We start from the raw sequence: 12,876 nt of genomic DNA, 5'->3' as shown, positions 1-12,876 counted from the left end.
TTCTCCATTACAAATCCTGCCTATCCTTCAACATCTTGCTCAAATACTGCTTCCTCCATGAAACCTTCCCAGATTCTTCAGCTAGATGGGCTCATTTCTACCTCTCAACTCCATGGCATCTTGTCCAAAGATGTCCCACAGAAAGAGCAGAGTCTTTGCTGTTCAGAAATAGTCCCTGGGATCATTTTCTGGGACCACGAACATTTCTAGGGGGCCTGACTTTGGGGTGGAGGCCGATGCTGGCAGGGGGTACTAGGGAACTATCAGCTGAGGCACTAATTTCCACTGACTATAAATAACTCTAGGTCTGAAACTACAGCAGAGGCCCGGGTTGCGCCAGGAGGAGTAAGATAATCATTGTGCGGTGAGGGGGGCCTGTATAGATAACTGGGCCTCTCATGTGACAGGCGGGTCTGGAGGGAGAGGCTGCTTCAGCTCTCTCAAGCCTTGTGGGAACCAGGCTGGGTGGACCGCTGAGGTTGCCCAAACACCCTAGACGGTCCTGCCTACAGTTACTGAGCAGCATCTCTCACCCCTCGGCCCACTTGGCAGATGAGCAGATCAAGACTCAGGGAGGCAACATCATCAGAAACAGGTGTCAAGGCCCTTGGGCTTCTGGGGGCCAGAGAACTTTTGCCAGGGAATGCCCACGGTCTTTGGAGGCCAGTGTGTAGGACTTGGAAACCGTCTGGTAGGGAAGGGCTGGGCTGGGGCTGGGGTGAGGGGGCGCAGGCAAGGCTGTGGAAAGGCTGGGGTGGAGCCTCAGCAACACTCCCAGGATTCAAGGCCACTGTCTTCCAAGGAGAAGAGGGAACTGGGGTCTGGCTGTGAGTCAGCCACTCTTTGGCCAGTCTGATGTCTATACTGCTAGGGGCGCTGAGGCAGTGCATTTAGAATTCTAGAATGTCTAAGCCTGGAGGAGCCTCAGAGATCACCTGACACATCCATGCTCTTTATTTTCCAGATGGGGAGAATGAGGCCTAGAATTGCGGGGTGGGGTACACAGCCTTTAGAGGGTCTCAGTTAAAAAGGGCCAAAGTTGGGGCGATCTGCAGCTCAGTGTGTCTGCCAACACAGGTCAGTGGGCTGAGTGCCCTTTCCCTGCGCTCCCTGGGGTCCCAACCCGTGAGGCCAGACATTCCTCTCCTGGGGCCCCACTGTGGGTATTTTCTCATGGAGTCACCGATTGGTGGGGGCCCTGGGGGCTGGCTGCCACCTGCTCCATTCTTCAGATGTAAAAACGGAGGCCCCAACCCAGGCTTTTAGATACTCTGGTTTACTGCCTTCCTCCAATCTCCTCAAGCGTTTTCAAAATTTTGCTTTTATTTTTTAAGACTCTTTGTTAAAAAAAAATCTTACCAGATGCTTCAGCATGCAAAACAGATTAAAAAAAAAAAAAAAAAGAGCTGCTTTGGTACATGGTGGGGCAGGAAGCCAAGAGCTTTATCTACTTATCTCCTTGTCCCCTGGGGCAGCTCTGTGGAACCCCAGAATGAGAACCACCTTTCCAAACCCTCAGTTTCCCTGCACTCAGCAAGTTCTTGGGCTCTTTTGGCCCACGGAGAGGGGCTGTACTCTCCCTCCCTCCACTCCACCCCACCTCATGCCTATTTCACACTCTCAGGGACAGCACAGATAAATATAAATACCTATTACCTAAGCTGAGTCTGCAACACAGCATGAAGAAGCCAACTAAAAGTCACAGTCCACAGAAATCAATCCCTAGTCTGTGGGCTGGAGTTCTCTGCCCTTTGCGATACATCCTAGGCTGCAAGCACAATGAATTCCTCATTTCTTCCCATGGACATCCCAGGTCTTGCCTCAGGGCCTTTGCTCATGCTGTTTCCTTCACTAAGAGTGTGCTTCCCTTCCCATCTCTGCATATTCAGCTCCTCCCTGTCCTTTGAGACCTAGCTCAGAGAAAGCCTGTCCTGTATTTGTCTCCAGTCAGGCATGGGTCGGATTGCCTCCTCCTATGACCTTCAGTACACTCCCTCTGGCTGTAGAGTTATTTTTGTCAGCAGGAGGCAGTAGATTAAAGAGATTATGTGTGCATGTTCAGGAGCCAGCCTGCCTGGGGACCAATCCTGGCTGGACCTCCTATTACTAGTGCTGCTCTGAGCCTCAATTTCCTCATCTGGAAGCTGCGGATATGAACAATTCCTGTTTGAGAAGATGAAATAAGGTAGTTCCATGGATCCTCAGCAAGAGCCTGGTCTGCAAGCATTCAATATGAGTTAACGAATCTCTAGGGTCACAGCTGTAACTGGCAACATAGCTAGACTGGGAGAGTCTTCAGGGCAGGGGAGTTTACAACCCAGCTCTGCACCCCCCCTTTCCTGGAAATCTTTAGGGCGCTCTGGATGGGGAGGGGTTCAGGAGGGGCTCCTCCCTCCTCCCCCCTGGCAGGACTGAGGCCCTGGCCCTGCCCCTGGCTGTCCTTTCCTACTGGCTCTTGCCTGCTTCTGTGACTTTGGAGTTGCCTCCTGTCTGACATCCCCCCTCTCCTTGCTGCTGGTCCTTGGATGGACAGGGAATGTTCTGGAAGGCCTATCCCTGTTTTGGCTTTCCCATCGGTCTTGCATACAGCCACATCACACAAACACTGTTCCTGAGCAGCATGCAGGACATCTCTTCCCAGAAGAGCAATGTGGCTGAAGCCATTGTAAGTGTGCAATACATAAGTGTTCAACAAGTGAATATGTGTCAGCCTTGTCAGCCTACATCTCCATCTGGCATGACCAAAGCAGGGGAAGCAATGGGACACTCACTGAACACCTGTATCCATGGGTTCTGGGAGGTGGGCATTATGATCATGCCCTTTATAAATGGGGACACCGAGGCTCAGGGGGATGCAATGACTTGTTCAAAGCCCTCCATGGTGGAGTTGGGACTCAAAGTCAATGCTCTTTGCATTCTTGAGCAAATTTAGGCACTTAGTGTTTAGTGCATATTTATTCTGCAGCACATAGATGAATTAGGGCCTCCTTTCTCTGCAAAGCGTTTGTGTTCTATTCAAGGGGCTGCTGTCAGGACCACATGAGGCCGGGCCCTGAGAGTTGGCACACAGTAAATTATAGCCACTGGGTAGTTCTGGGATGTGGGCTTTCTGCAGTGGGTCTGCATAGTGTGAAGCCCACCTGTAAATGCTCCTCATGACTACTTAGAGCCTCCACTCCCTCTCTGGGGGCCTGACTGCACAAAATACCCAGGAGGCCGAACAGCACTGTTCAGAGAACAAGAAGTCTGTGTAGTCTTGCTGGAATCTACCCAGAAGCCCTTTGGTCAGCGTTGGGTCAGGTCATTTCGCTAACTGTTCTGTATTCTTCTGGCCACCCCCAGGCCTGCAGAACTGTGCCTAGCACACATTCTGCTGCCCCAGCCTGGGAAAATGGACAGCATGTATCAATCAACATGTGGGTTTATTTTATTGATGATTCAGAAAGATGTGATGGCATTCTGGAAAACATCCACACGTGATTCATCAGACTTTCACAGAAAGCTACTGCTTTTAAGGGATTTGTTTTTCCTGGTGATGGCAGTGGGGGGTGTATAAGCATTGCAAATCAGATTTTCTTTTAACCCACAGACTCATGTGTGTTGCTTGAGCCCACTGATCTGCTCAGATAAGCTGCGTTTCTCTTCTCTGATAATTTAAACCCAGCTTGTCCCTAAAGTCACACAGAGAATCCTCAGCATAGAATAATAACAGCTCACAGCAAAATAGCACCTGCCACATGCCAGGTACCAAGTGCTTTATGCATACAACTTGGATCCTCACAGGAACCCTAAGAAAGAGGTACCGTTGTTGTCCCACGTTGCACGTGAGGAAACCGAGGCACAAGGGGTCCAGTGTTCCACAGCAGGATAAGCAGTGCAGCCACGATTTGACCATGACACTGAGGTGGCCACGTCCCTGCAGGGACACTCGTCATGTACCTACTTCCTGTGGATGGTCCCAGCTACACCTGCTGCACCGGTGTAAATGTTAACAGTGCTGTGGTTTGGCTATGAGCACTGCATATTTGGTGCTCCTGAACCTGCCTTCACTTCTCAGCTACCCTTTCTCCCTATCCAGGCCAAACTCTCCCCATGGGCAAGAGCACCCCTGCTCTTTGCCCACGCCCTCCCCCAGCACACAGAGGGGCCTTCCACATAGGAGGCCCACAAGCATGTGTGGCTTGTGCTTCCATCTTCCTCTCCCTCCCACAGCCTCCGTGTAGCCTGGGCAGACTGACCTGCACCCCTCTGGGATGAGCGTGGGACCCCCGGGTCTGACCTAACAGCCCATCCCATCCCCTAGCCACAGGAATTGGGTCAGGAATGCCCACGTGATTCCAGGTGGCCCAATGAGAGTTTGCTCTGGGATTTAGGGGAGGGGACAATGAGGAAAGAGGTGCCTTTGGTTGCTGTGGGGGGAGAGACTGGGGGGGCAGGAGGGGAGGGTATTAGCCTGAAGCTAACAGGGGGAGGGCCTGCCTGAGAATGAGGCCAGCAGGGAAGACAGCAGGTGACAGGTAGCAAGACAGGGATGGACAAAGCCCTCCTACAGCGCTGGAGGCCCCCCGGATCCAGCCTTGCCTGAGGCCAGGACTGTCCTGGCACCTTTCAGTTGCACAAGCCAGAGAATCCCTTTTTTGCATAAGCCAGTTTGAGATGAGTTTCTATCAAATAGAAAATGGATAGAAAATACTCAGTGAATACTGGAAAATGATTCTTTTGTAGAAAACTTTCAAAGGGTTTTTCAACTCACTGTCTCCAAATGGCAGAGGTTGAAGTAGACGAGTCCCATTTCACAGATAAGAATATAGGTCCTGGGAGTCTAAGTATCTTGTCCATGGTCATGAGCCTGCTTGGTGACAGAGGCGAGGCCAGAACACCCCTCTAGCGTATATGCCTTTCCCTTCTCCACCCCTGCATGTGTCTGAGAAGGCAGCTACATTTCCTCAGCCTCATATATTTTGATGAACTTCTCTCTTCCAGACTTCACATCTGAAAAGTCCTGGCTTCTAAGATGGAGCATGGGCCACTTTACCCGAAGACCCCGGTGAGAGGCGTTCTTGTGCATCTCGGGTCATGAATTCCCCATGTGGACGCTGTATCTTAGCAGTTCCCAACCTTCCCCTGCCTACGACATTGCTGGATCTGTGGCTGCCTTGGCTTCCCCATCAACCTCTCCTGGCCCCAGCGATGCTTGGGGAGATAGAGCACATGGAGAAATAGAGCATCATGACAGACAGAGGACCCCCTCCACCCACCCACCCATAGCCTGGGCCTGGGGCCCAGAGACACTTAAAACACATGCTGCCTTCACACCCTCCCCTGTACCCAGCTGGTGGAGCCTCTGTGGATGATGACACAGGCCCTGCTGGGTTCCAAGAGGCCTTCTGGTTTAACATCGTGTTTATGCAAGACGAGGCACCTTCGTCCCCAGGATCCACTCTCCTCTCCTTCCTCAGCCCCACTCTCGCCTCCACCTGGGCAGGCTGCAGGATTCATACAAAATTAACCGGAGGTTCCGTTTCACAACATGCCAGTATCCAGTTCCCACCCCCCTGCTGCTGCTCTACCTCTTTTGTTCCCCTCTGTCCCCCACCAGGAGACACACAATGCAGGGAGCACCCAGCAGGACCTGTATGAGTGGCCCCTTCTGACAGCCTGAGGTGCAGTTGTCAGGAGGTGGAGGACTGGGGGCATGTGTGCCAAGTGGCTCAGGGCGGTGCCTCTCTTGAGCATTGGGAATTGAAGCCAATTGTTCCATGGGTGACACAGTGTCCTGTGTCTGGTCCCTTGGCTGCAGCCTTCCATCACATACAAGGGAGAGGCACCAGGGGCATCCCCTACCTCTTCTGTCTCCCTCGCCTCTTTCTGTGAATATTTGTTTGAGCCCTCAGGCATTGTACCAGGTGCTGAGGACACAGCAGAGAATGACAAACAGCTCCTGCCTCTGGGGCCTCATGGGCCACCCCAATACCTATCACCCATCTTTCCAAACTCATCGCAAAGCAGCCTGCTCTGGGAAGCCTTCTCTGGTAGCATATTGACCTTTTGTTTGGTACCATCTTATTTATTTATTTAAGTTATTTATTCATTTTGGAGAATGGGAGAGGGAAGGAGGAGGAGAGAAAAGGCGGGGGGGGGGGGAACTTAAGCAGCCTCCCACCAAGCACAGAGCCCAGCCCAGGCCTCTATCTCAGGGCTCCAAGATCAGACCTGGGTTGAAACTAAGAGTCAGATGCCCAACCAACCACCCAGGTGCCCAGGTACCATCTTATTTAATTGCCTATTTCTTTCATGGGGACAGAGCCCATGGATGTTATTTTTTTATACGAAAAAATTGGCTAGGGATGCCTGGGTGGCTCAGTAGTTGAGCGTCTGCCTTCGGCCCAGGGTGTGATCCCAGGGTCCTGGGATCGAGTCCCACATCAGGGTCCCCACAGGTAGCCTGCTTCTCTCTCTGCCTGTGTCTCTGCCTCTACCTGTGTCTCTCATGAATAAATAAATAAAATCTTTAAACAAAAGAGAACTATTTGGCTCTAATAATTACAATGATAATGAACATCATTTCAGAAGTGTCTAGGGTACGCCGTACACCACATGAAGCCCTTCATGTGGATTATCTAATTTCATATTCATAACATCCCCATGAGGTAGATAGCATTGTCACTCCCATTTCACAAACAAGGCAACTGAGGCTCAGAGAAGTTAATTGAATTCTTTGTGTGTCCCTTGAAAAGTAAGCAGATCAGGATTTAAACCTGGGTCTTGGGCTCTACAGTTCTATGCTGGAAGGGTGTGGAAGGAAAGGAAGCAGTGGAAGGCATGGAGAGCAGGACGTTGCCAGAGTGGAATGGAACCAACAGGAGAAGAGGGAAGTAATGATGCCAAGATTGGAGACGTGGGCCACCCCTGGCCTACAGGGAGCCAGGTCTACCCCCTGGTCATCAGCAGAGTCAGGCCTTTGGGGAAAAGGTGGTAGCTGAGCCCCTGGCCTGTGGTGGCAGGAGGTGGTACCCCAGGTAGGAGTTGGTTTCTCATGGTGTCAACCCTCCTCTATCACTTGCAGAGATCTTTTTGCCTAAAATTAGCTGCATGTGAAGAGGAAGGCTAATTTATGCGTGGCCTGGAGCAGTTTCCTGTAGTGTGACTCAGAGGCCGGCTCCTTGCTCATGTCAGCAGACCAGGGGCACAGGGTGTTGGGAACAGCCAACCTGAGGCCCCGCCTGGAGCCGGCCCAGCCCTAGACCATGTGGCTTTTAAGCTGGGGGCCAGGGCTGGAGGACCAAGCATTTGTTGAAGCCAGAAGAGGGCCAAATAGGGCATGAGGGCTGAACACGAGTGAGGATAAAGAAAAGTTCCCTGGTGGCCCCAAACTACTCAGGCACTTGCCAGACAGAAGGCACCTTAAGAGGACTGTTCCCAGGTGTACATGCTTGGCTCAGGCATGAAGACACATCTGAGGATGGTGTCCAAGGCAGCTGTGTTCAAAGCCTGCTCTGATGTGGAAGTGTGGTGACCTCGAGCCCTCATGCTTCTCATCTGTGCAATGGGGGTAGCAACACCTGCTTCTAGGAACACGTGTAATAAGAATGCAAAACAGCCCAGTAAAAAGCATCACACCATTCATGGACATTGGCTAGCATTCCAGAAAGGTCAGATTCCACCCTTTCCAGAGAACATGACTGCTACTTCCAGAGTTATGATAACCATAATGAAAACAACAGCAACAAGACTTGAGATTTATTGAGACTTAGACACTGGGCACTTGGCCTAATCTCATTCAATGTTCACAACCTATTTTACTGATGGGGAAATGGAGGTGTTTAGTCTGTGGGCCTGAATCCTAACACATAGCACTATTTATGGGCCAGGCATTGTTCTAAACTACTTCACTTTGTCCTCACCACCCTATGAGACAGTCACTATTTTTATCCCCATTTTACATATGAGGAGACTGAGGCATGGAGAGGTTGATACCTTGCCCAGAATTCCACAGTGGGTAAATGGCAGGGCTAGGATTGTAGCATTATGCTCCTCTGCCTCTCCCCAAACCCCTTCCAGCTCTAACCTGCACCCCAGGAGATCCTTCTAGGGACCAATGCAGCAGGGGCTCTGGTTAATCCTGCTACGGGCTTTCCTCCTTCTCAGAGATCTTTCCCATCAGAACTCTCATCTGGTCCTCAGGAAAAATTAGGAAACCAAGGCCCAGTGGGGTCAAACAAAAGGTCCCAAAGCAACATGGCTGCCAGGCAGCAGAGCAATTTTTAGAGCTCTTATTATTCCTTCCACCACAAACATGAGAAAACCAAGTCTCCTTGACTTTCTGCATAATACCTACCTTTTTGCAGGTCCTGGCATCCTGTGGGATTCCATCAAAGAAATGCTGCCATGCTACATGCTTTTCCTTCTCTTTCCTCCATAGCCAAGTTCAAGTGCCTTCTTCTCCTGGAAGCCTTCTCTGACCTTGTCTGCCTGCCTGCCTCACCCTCCTCTGAGCTGTGGGATCCCTGCTACACTTGGGCTGGATTATGTGCTGTATTTGGCTGCTCAGCAGTCTGAACTGCTCCACCCTCTTCCATTCCAGGTACCAGACTGGGCACTAGATGTATATAGAGGAGCAGGACAGGATTCCTCTTCCTCTTCCTTCTGCCCAATAGCAGATGACCTGGCTTTGGTCCCCTTCAGCAGAGCTCCCTGAAGGTGAAACCGTCTCTCTCCTGAGATGCTAGGTCTGCTCATTTTGGCAGTTACAAAAAACCCCCACACCCATCTCCAAAGAAAGACACAATCAGGCATCTGTCCCCTCTCCCCTAACGGCCCAGCTTCCTGCTTGCCCATCCTCTAGCAGCTCCACAGCCTGTGGCTGCCCCAGAGATCTAGGGAGTCAGCATCAGAGCTTGGATTTGGGACAGCTGGACACAACCCAGGCTGGTGACATGGGTTGTGGAGCTGGATTTGAACACACGGTGGCAATGTTGTGGTCTCATGCTTATACCCAGATGAGGGGGCTCTCTGGGCCTGGGGAAGGGAAGCCAGGGGCTGGGTGGCTGGATCCTAAATCCAAGCACTGTGTTCAAGTCTCCCACGCCTACCTTCCACAGGTGAGGTTTTGAGGCGCCGGCAGATGGCTTCAGTGTCACCATAAGTCTCTTTGATCTTGACCACAGCCTCGGTGCCCCGTAGCTCCATGAGAGAGCGGAGCTCTTCCATTGTGCACCCAAACTCACCCCCATGGCTCGACTCATTTCTTTGGTTTTTGGAGTAAAAATCGCTGTTGGTCATGTCACCCATGTTTGCTCCAGTCCCTGTTCGGGGTGGGCCCGAGAGTCAGCGCTGGACAAGAGACTGCTGGGCGATGGCTCCGTGTGACTGTCCTTAGCACAACCTCACTGGATGACTGTGGCTCCTGGTGGCCGACTTTGGGTTCCAGGAGGGGGAGGTGGTTGAGGTGGGCTGGAGACAGCGGTGGTGAGCTTCAAGGTGTATCCCTGGGCACGGGGCAACGTCCAGGGGCCAGAGGGGCTCAGGGCTGCAGACCCAGGAGTCTCCATTCAGTGGGGCCCATGCTGCTCCCTGGAGCTGGCATCTACATGGTCAGGGGTGGTGGCTCCTGTGGAGACAAGCACAGAGTGGTGACAAGGGTCAGGCACTGGAGACTTCATGGGACAGGTGCTCAGGAAGGCCCAGGCTCTGTATGTTTGTACACACACAAACCATCCCAAATAATACCCACTACATACACACATACCCCATAACACACCAGCACTCACTGTGTATCCAAATATACTAGAGCCCACCTGGGCACTCTACAATATACCACCCCTGGGACATAGCCTGATGGACCCCCATAATACACCATAACTCGCTAAATATTTAACACACTGACTTCATGACATGTGCCCTGGTGCACACACACCCGCTGACATACACAGCTCAGGGTGCTCTGCAACACCCAACCTTCCTACTTTTAGGGCCCACCCCACCACCATACACACAAGCCAATACATGAGTCCCACTTCCCACACACCCTGGTGGACACCCCTCTTCCCTCCATAAACACTATCACACACAGTCAGACTTCTAGGAATACATCTTAACATTCCCACCCCCTCTCCTCAAAAATACCTGTGCTCTGAGTCTTGTTTACACACACACCAGGCTCTCACAATCTGGAGCATAACACTATCCCCAGTGCAGTAAGTAATACCCCCTAAGTAATACCCCCCAGGCTCCCCAGCATTTATGCTTTTTCCATCTGTGCCACCTACATCTGCTTACATGTTGTTGTCCTCACTTTAGTTTCACAGGCATGGGAATGGGAGAAAGCTGCCCACCTTCACCTGCTGTACCCAACCACATTAATCAAGGCCCTTGGCCTGGCCAGAGGAATCAGCTCATGCATATTCACCAGGACATCACTGAGCCCCAGCGTCCAGCCCATTGCCGCTCCCGCCCCCGCGCCCACCCCCCCCCCCCCCGCCCCCAGCATGACCTGGGGTCCATGGAGCCCTCACCTGGGGGCCCCCACAGTTCAGCACCACAGATAGCAGCCAGGATGTCCCTTGGGGAGTCCTGGAGGAGGAGGAGAAGGAGGAGGGAGCTCCGGCTTCTCCCTGCCGGCCCGCCCGGCCACCCTTGCAGAAGTGTGGCATCTGCGGGGCTGCCAGGAGAGAATCCAATCCACCCCGACACCCAACACCGGTGGCCAAGGTCCCCGGCAAGCGTTGGGTGACAAAAGGCCTCTGCTGAGCTTGGCTGGGCCTGGCATGGGGACTGGCCCCACCCAGTAGGCACAGACAGCTGGCTATCCTAGGTCTGGGACAGTAAGTGGGAAGGTTGGGGGGGAGGGGAGGAAGATGGGATTGAGCCCCACCCTCCCAGCTCCAACTCCTTCCCCTTGTTCCCTCCCCATCTCTTTGCTTCATTGTCCTTTCCTTCTTGCAAAAAAGTGCTGGAGGCATTTTAGAGTCCATTTCATTTTCCCAGTAAGGAACTGGAAGTTCAGAGATGGAAAGGAACTTGTCCAGAGCCACACTGAGCAAGAGGGGAGAGAGTCCGGAGGTGGGCTGGCCTCTGGATTCCCAGCCTGGTGCCTTTTCCCCTTCCCCTAGGGGGCGCTCCCTCCTTACTCTCTGGAGAGCAGGGTCTCATGGGTGAAAGGTGCTTGATGGCAGTGAACAAGATAGGCTCTTGAGTCAGAGCAACCTGGGTTCAGACCCAAGTCCTCCCAAATCCCTGGGCAAGTCCCTACCTTCATTTTTCCAAGGCTTTGTTTCCTCATCTGTAAAATAATAATCATTGTCCCCTGTCCTTTTGCTACCTTCCAAATGATTGGGAAATCATTATAAATCATGTTCAAATTCACTGTGTTTCTACCTGGGTTATGGGGCTTCCCAGCCATGGGTCAGGGGGTGCTGGAGCCACAGGAGAAAGCTGTTGTGCCTTACAGGAGGGCACCTTCACTCAAGGATGCAGTAGGAAGCCCAATTCTTACCCCGAGAGCAATAAGCATCTTATAGAGTGGAATATATTGATGCTGCAAGCAGAGACACAAGAAACCAGAGAAAGAGTGTGCTTGCGGGGGGGGGGGGGGTGTCCCACCCCTAGTCCTATAGGAGCACTCATGGTCCTTGGCCATCTGAGCATACACCACCCCAAAACCCATTAGTTTTGACCCCAACAGTGCATCCCTATGAGGAGCAGGTAAGGAAGGGACCAAGGATGCCTTGGTAGAGATGCCATAGAGGTTAACTACAGGGGCTCTAGAAACTATATCTCTGGGTTCAAATTCTAGCCCCTCCACCTCCCAGTAGAATGTAAAGCGAACAAATTTTAGTTTCATTTCATAAAAAAGGGAGGGGGAATAATAGTATTTACCTCATAGGTATTATGAGGCTTAAATGAGTTGTTTCATGCAAAATATTTAGAACTGAACCAAGCACATGGGAAACATTCAGTAATTATTGTGATTATTATCAATCCATACAGGCACTTTGTGGGATAGGTAGTCTTGTTATTCCCATATAACACATGAGAAAGCTGAGGCCAAGAGAGGTGAAGCGACTTGCCCAAGGTCACGTAGTGAGTGCCAGAGCTGGGATTTGAACTCAGGCAATCTGGATCCAGAGCCACACCCTTCATTAGGACACTGCTGCCTCCCCTGTGAATCTCTCTCATGGGGTTCTTAGGATGCATAAATGAAGTGCTGTCTGTGAATGCAAGTGCTTTGCAAACCACAAGCAATTTTCTAGACCCGAGGTGCTGTTTTTTGTGTGTCTCCCTGCTACCTGTGCCATGGCTTACAGGCACTGATAATTACATCTTGGGCAGCACAGGCTACGAGAATTGTTAGCAGTAATTATATTTACAATCAAAATAGTAGGCATGAGCTAATGGACTACTGGAGATCTTAACTATTATATTAAGATGAACGATGATCTTCAACCATCTATCTACCCATCTACCTATCTGTCCATCCATCCATCCATCCATCCATCCAATCATCCATTCAATAATTGTGTTTTGGGGCACCTACTCTGTGCCAGGCACTAGATGATCCAGACATAGTTCCTGCCCTCCAGAAGCTGGCAGTGGGGAGGAGGGGTAATTAAATGAGTGACTTCTACAATATGATGGGTTTGCCATGATGAGGAGTGACAGTTGCTATAGATATCCAGAGAAGGAATATCTTATCTGGGCCAGGGTATCAGGAAAGATTTTTCATCTCAGTATGAGTAGGGAGTATTTCTTTCCCATGTAAGTTAAGCAGGATTTAAGCTAAAAGATGAACAGAAAAGAAACTCAAATATACAATTCTCTGCTACTAAAGGGTTGGGAGGGACACAGTCAAAGGTGCAGGAAGGGATCTGATGTTTG

The 12,876-nt window shown here is 51.4% G+C and overlaps 1 protein-coding gene across 14 annotated transcripts in view; it reads right to left on the bottom strand.

The window, feature by feature from the left end:
* The window catches only part of ATP2B2 (ATPase plasma membrane Ca2+ transporting 2), a 371,080-nt gene that overhangs the window by 111,419 nt on the left and 246,785 nt on the right, over positions 1-12,876 (bottom strand). For all 14 annotated transcript variants that reach the window (XM_049098570.1, XM_025449826.3, XM_049098562.1 and 11 more), the window contains one exon: positions 9,093-9,610. In XM_049098570.1, coding sequence (XP_048954527.1) covers positions 9,093-9,291 — 199 coding nt within the window. In that variant the 5' untranslated portion in view covers positions 9,292-9,610. The remainder of the gene's footprint in view (positions 1-9,092; positions 9,611-12,876) is intronic.

This window comes from Canis lupus, chromosome 20, assembly GCF_003254725.2.
Source record: "Canis lupus dingo isolate Sandy chromosome 20, ASM325472v2, whole genome shotgun sequence".
Classification (NCBI taxonomy): Eukaryota; Metazoa; Chordata; class Mammalia; order Carnivora; family Canidae; genus Canis; species Canis lupus.
This window is presented reverse-complemented; position numbering and strand designations above follow the sequence as displayed.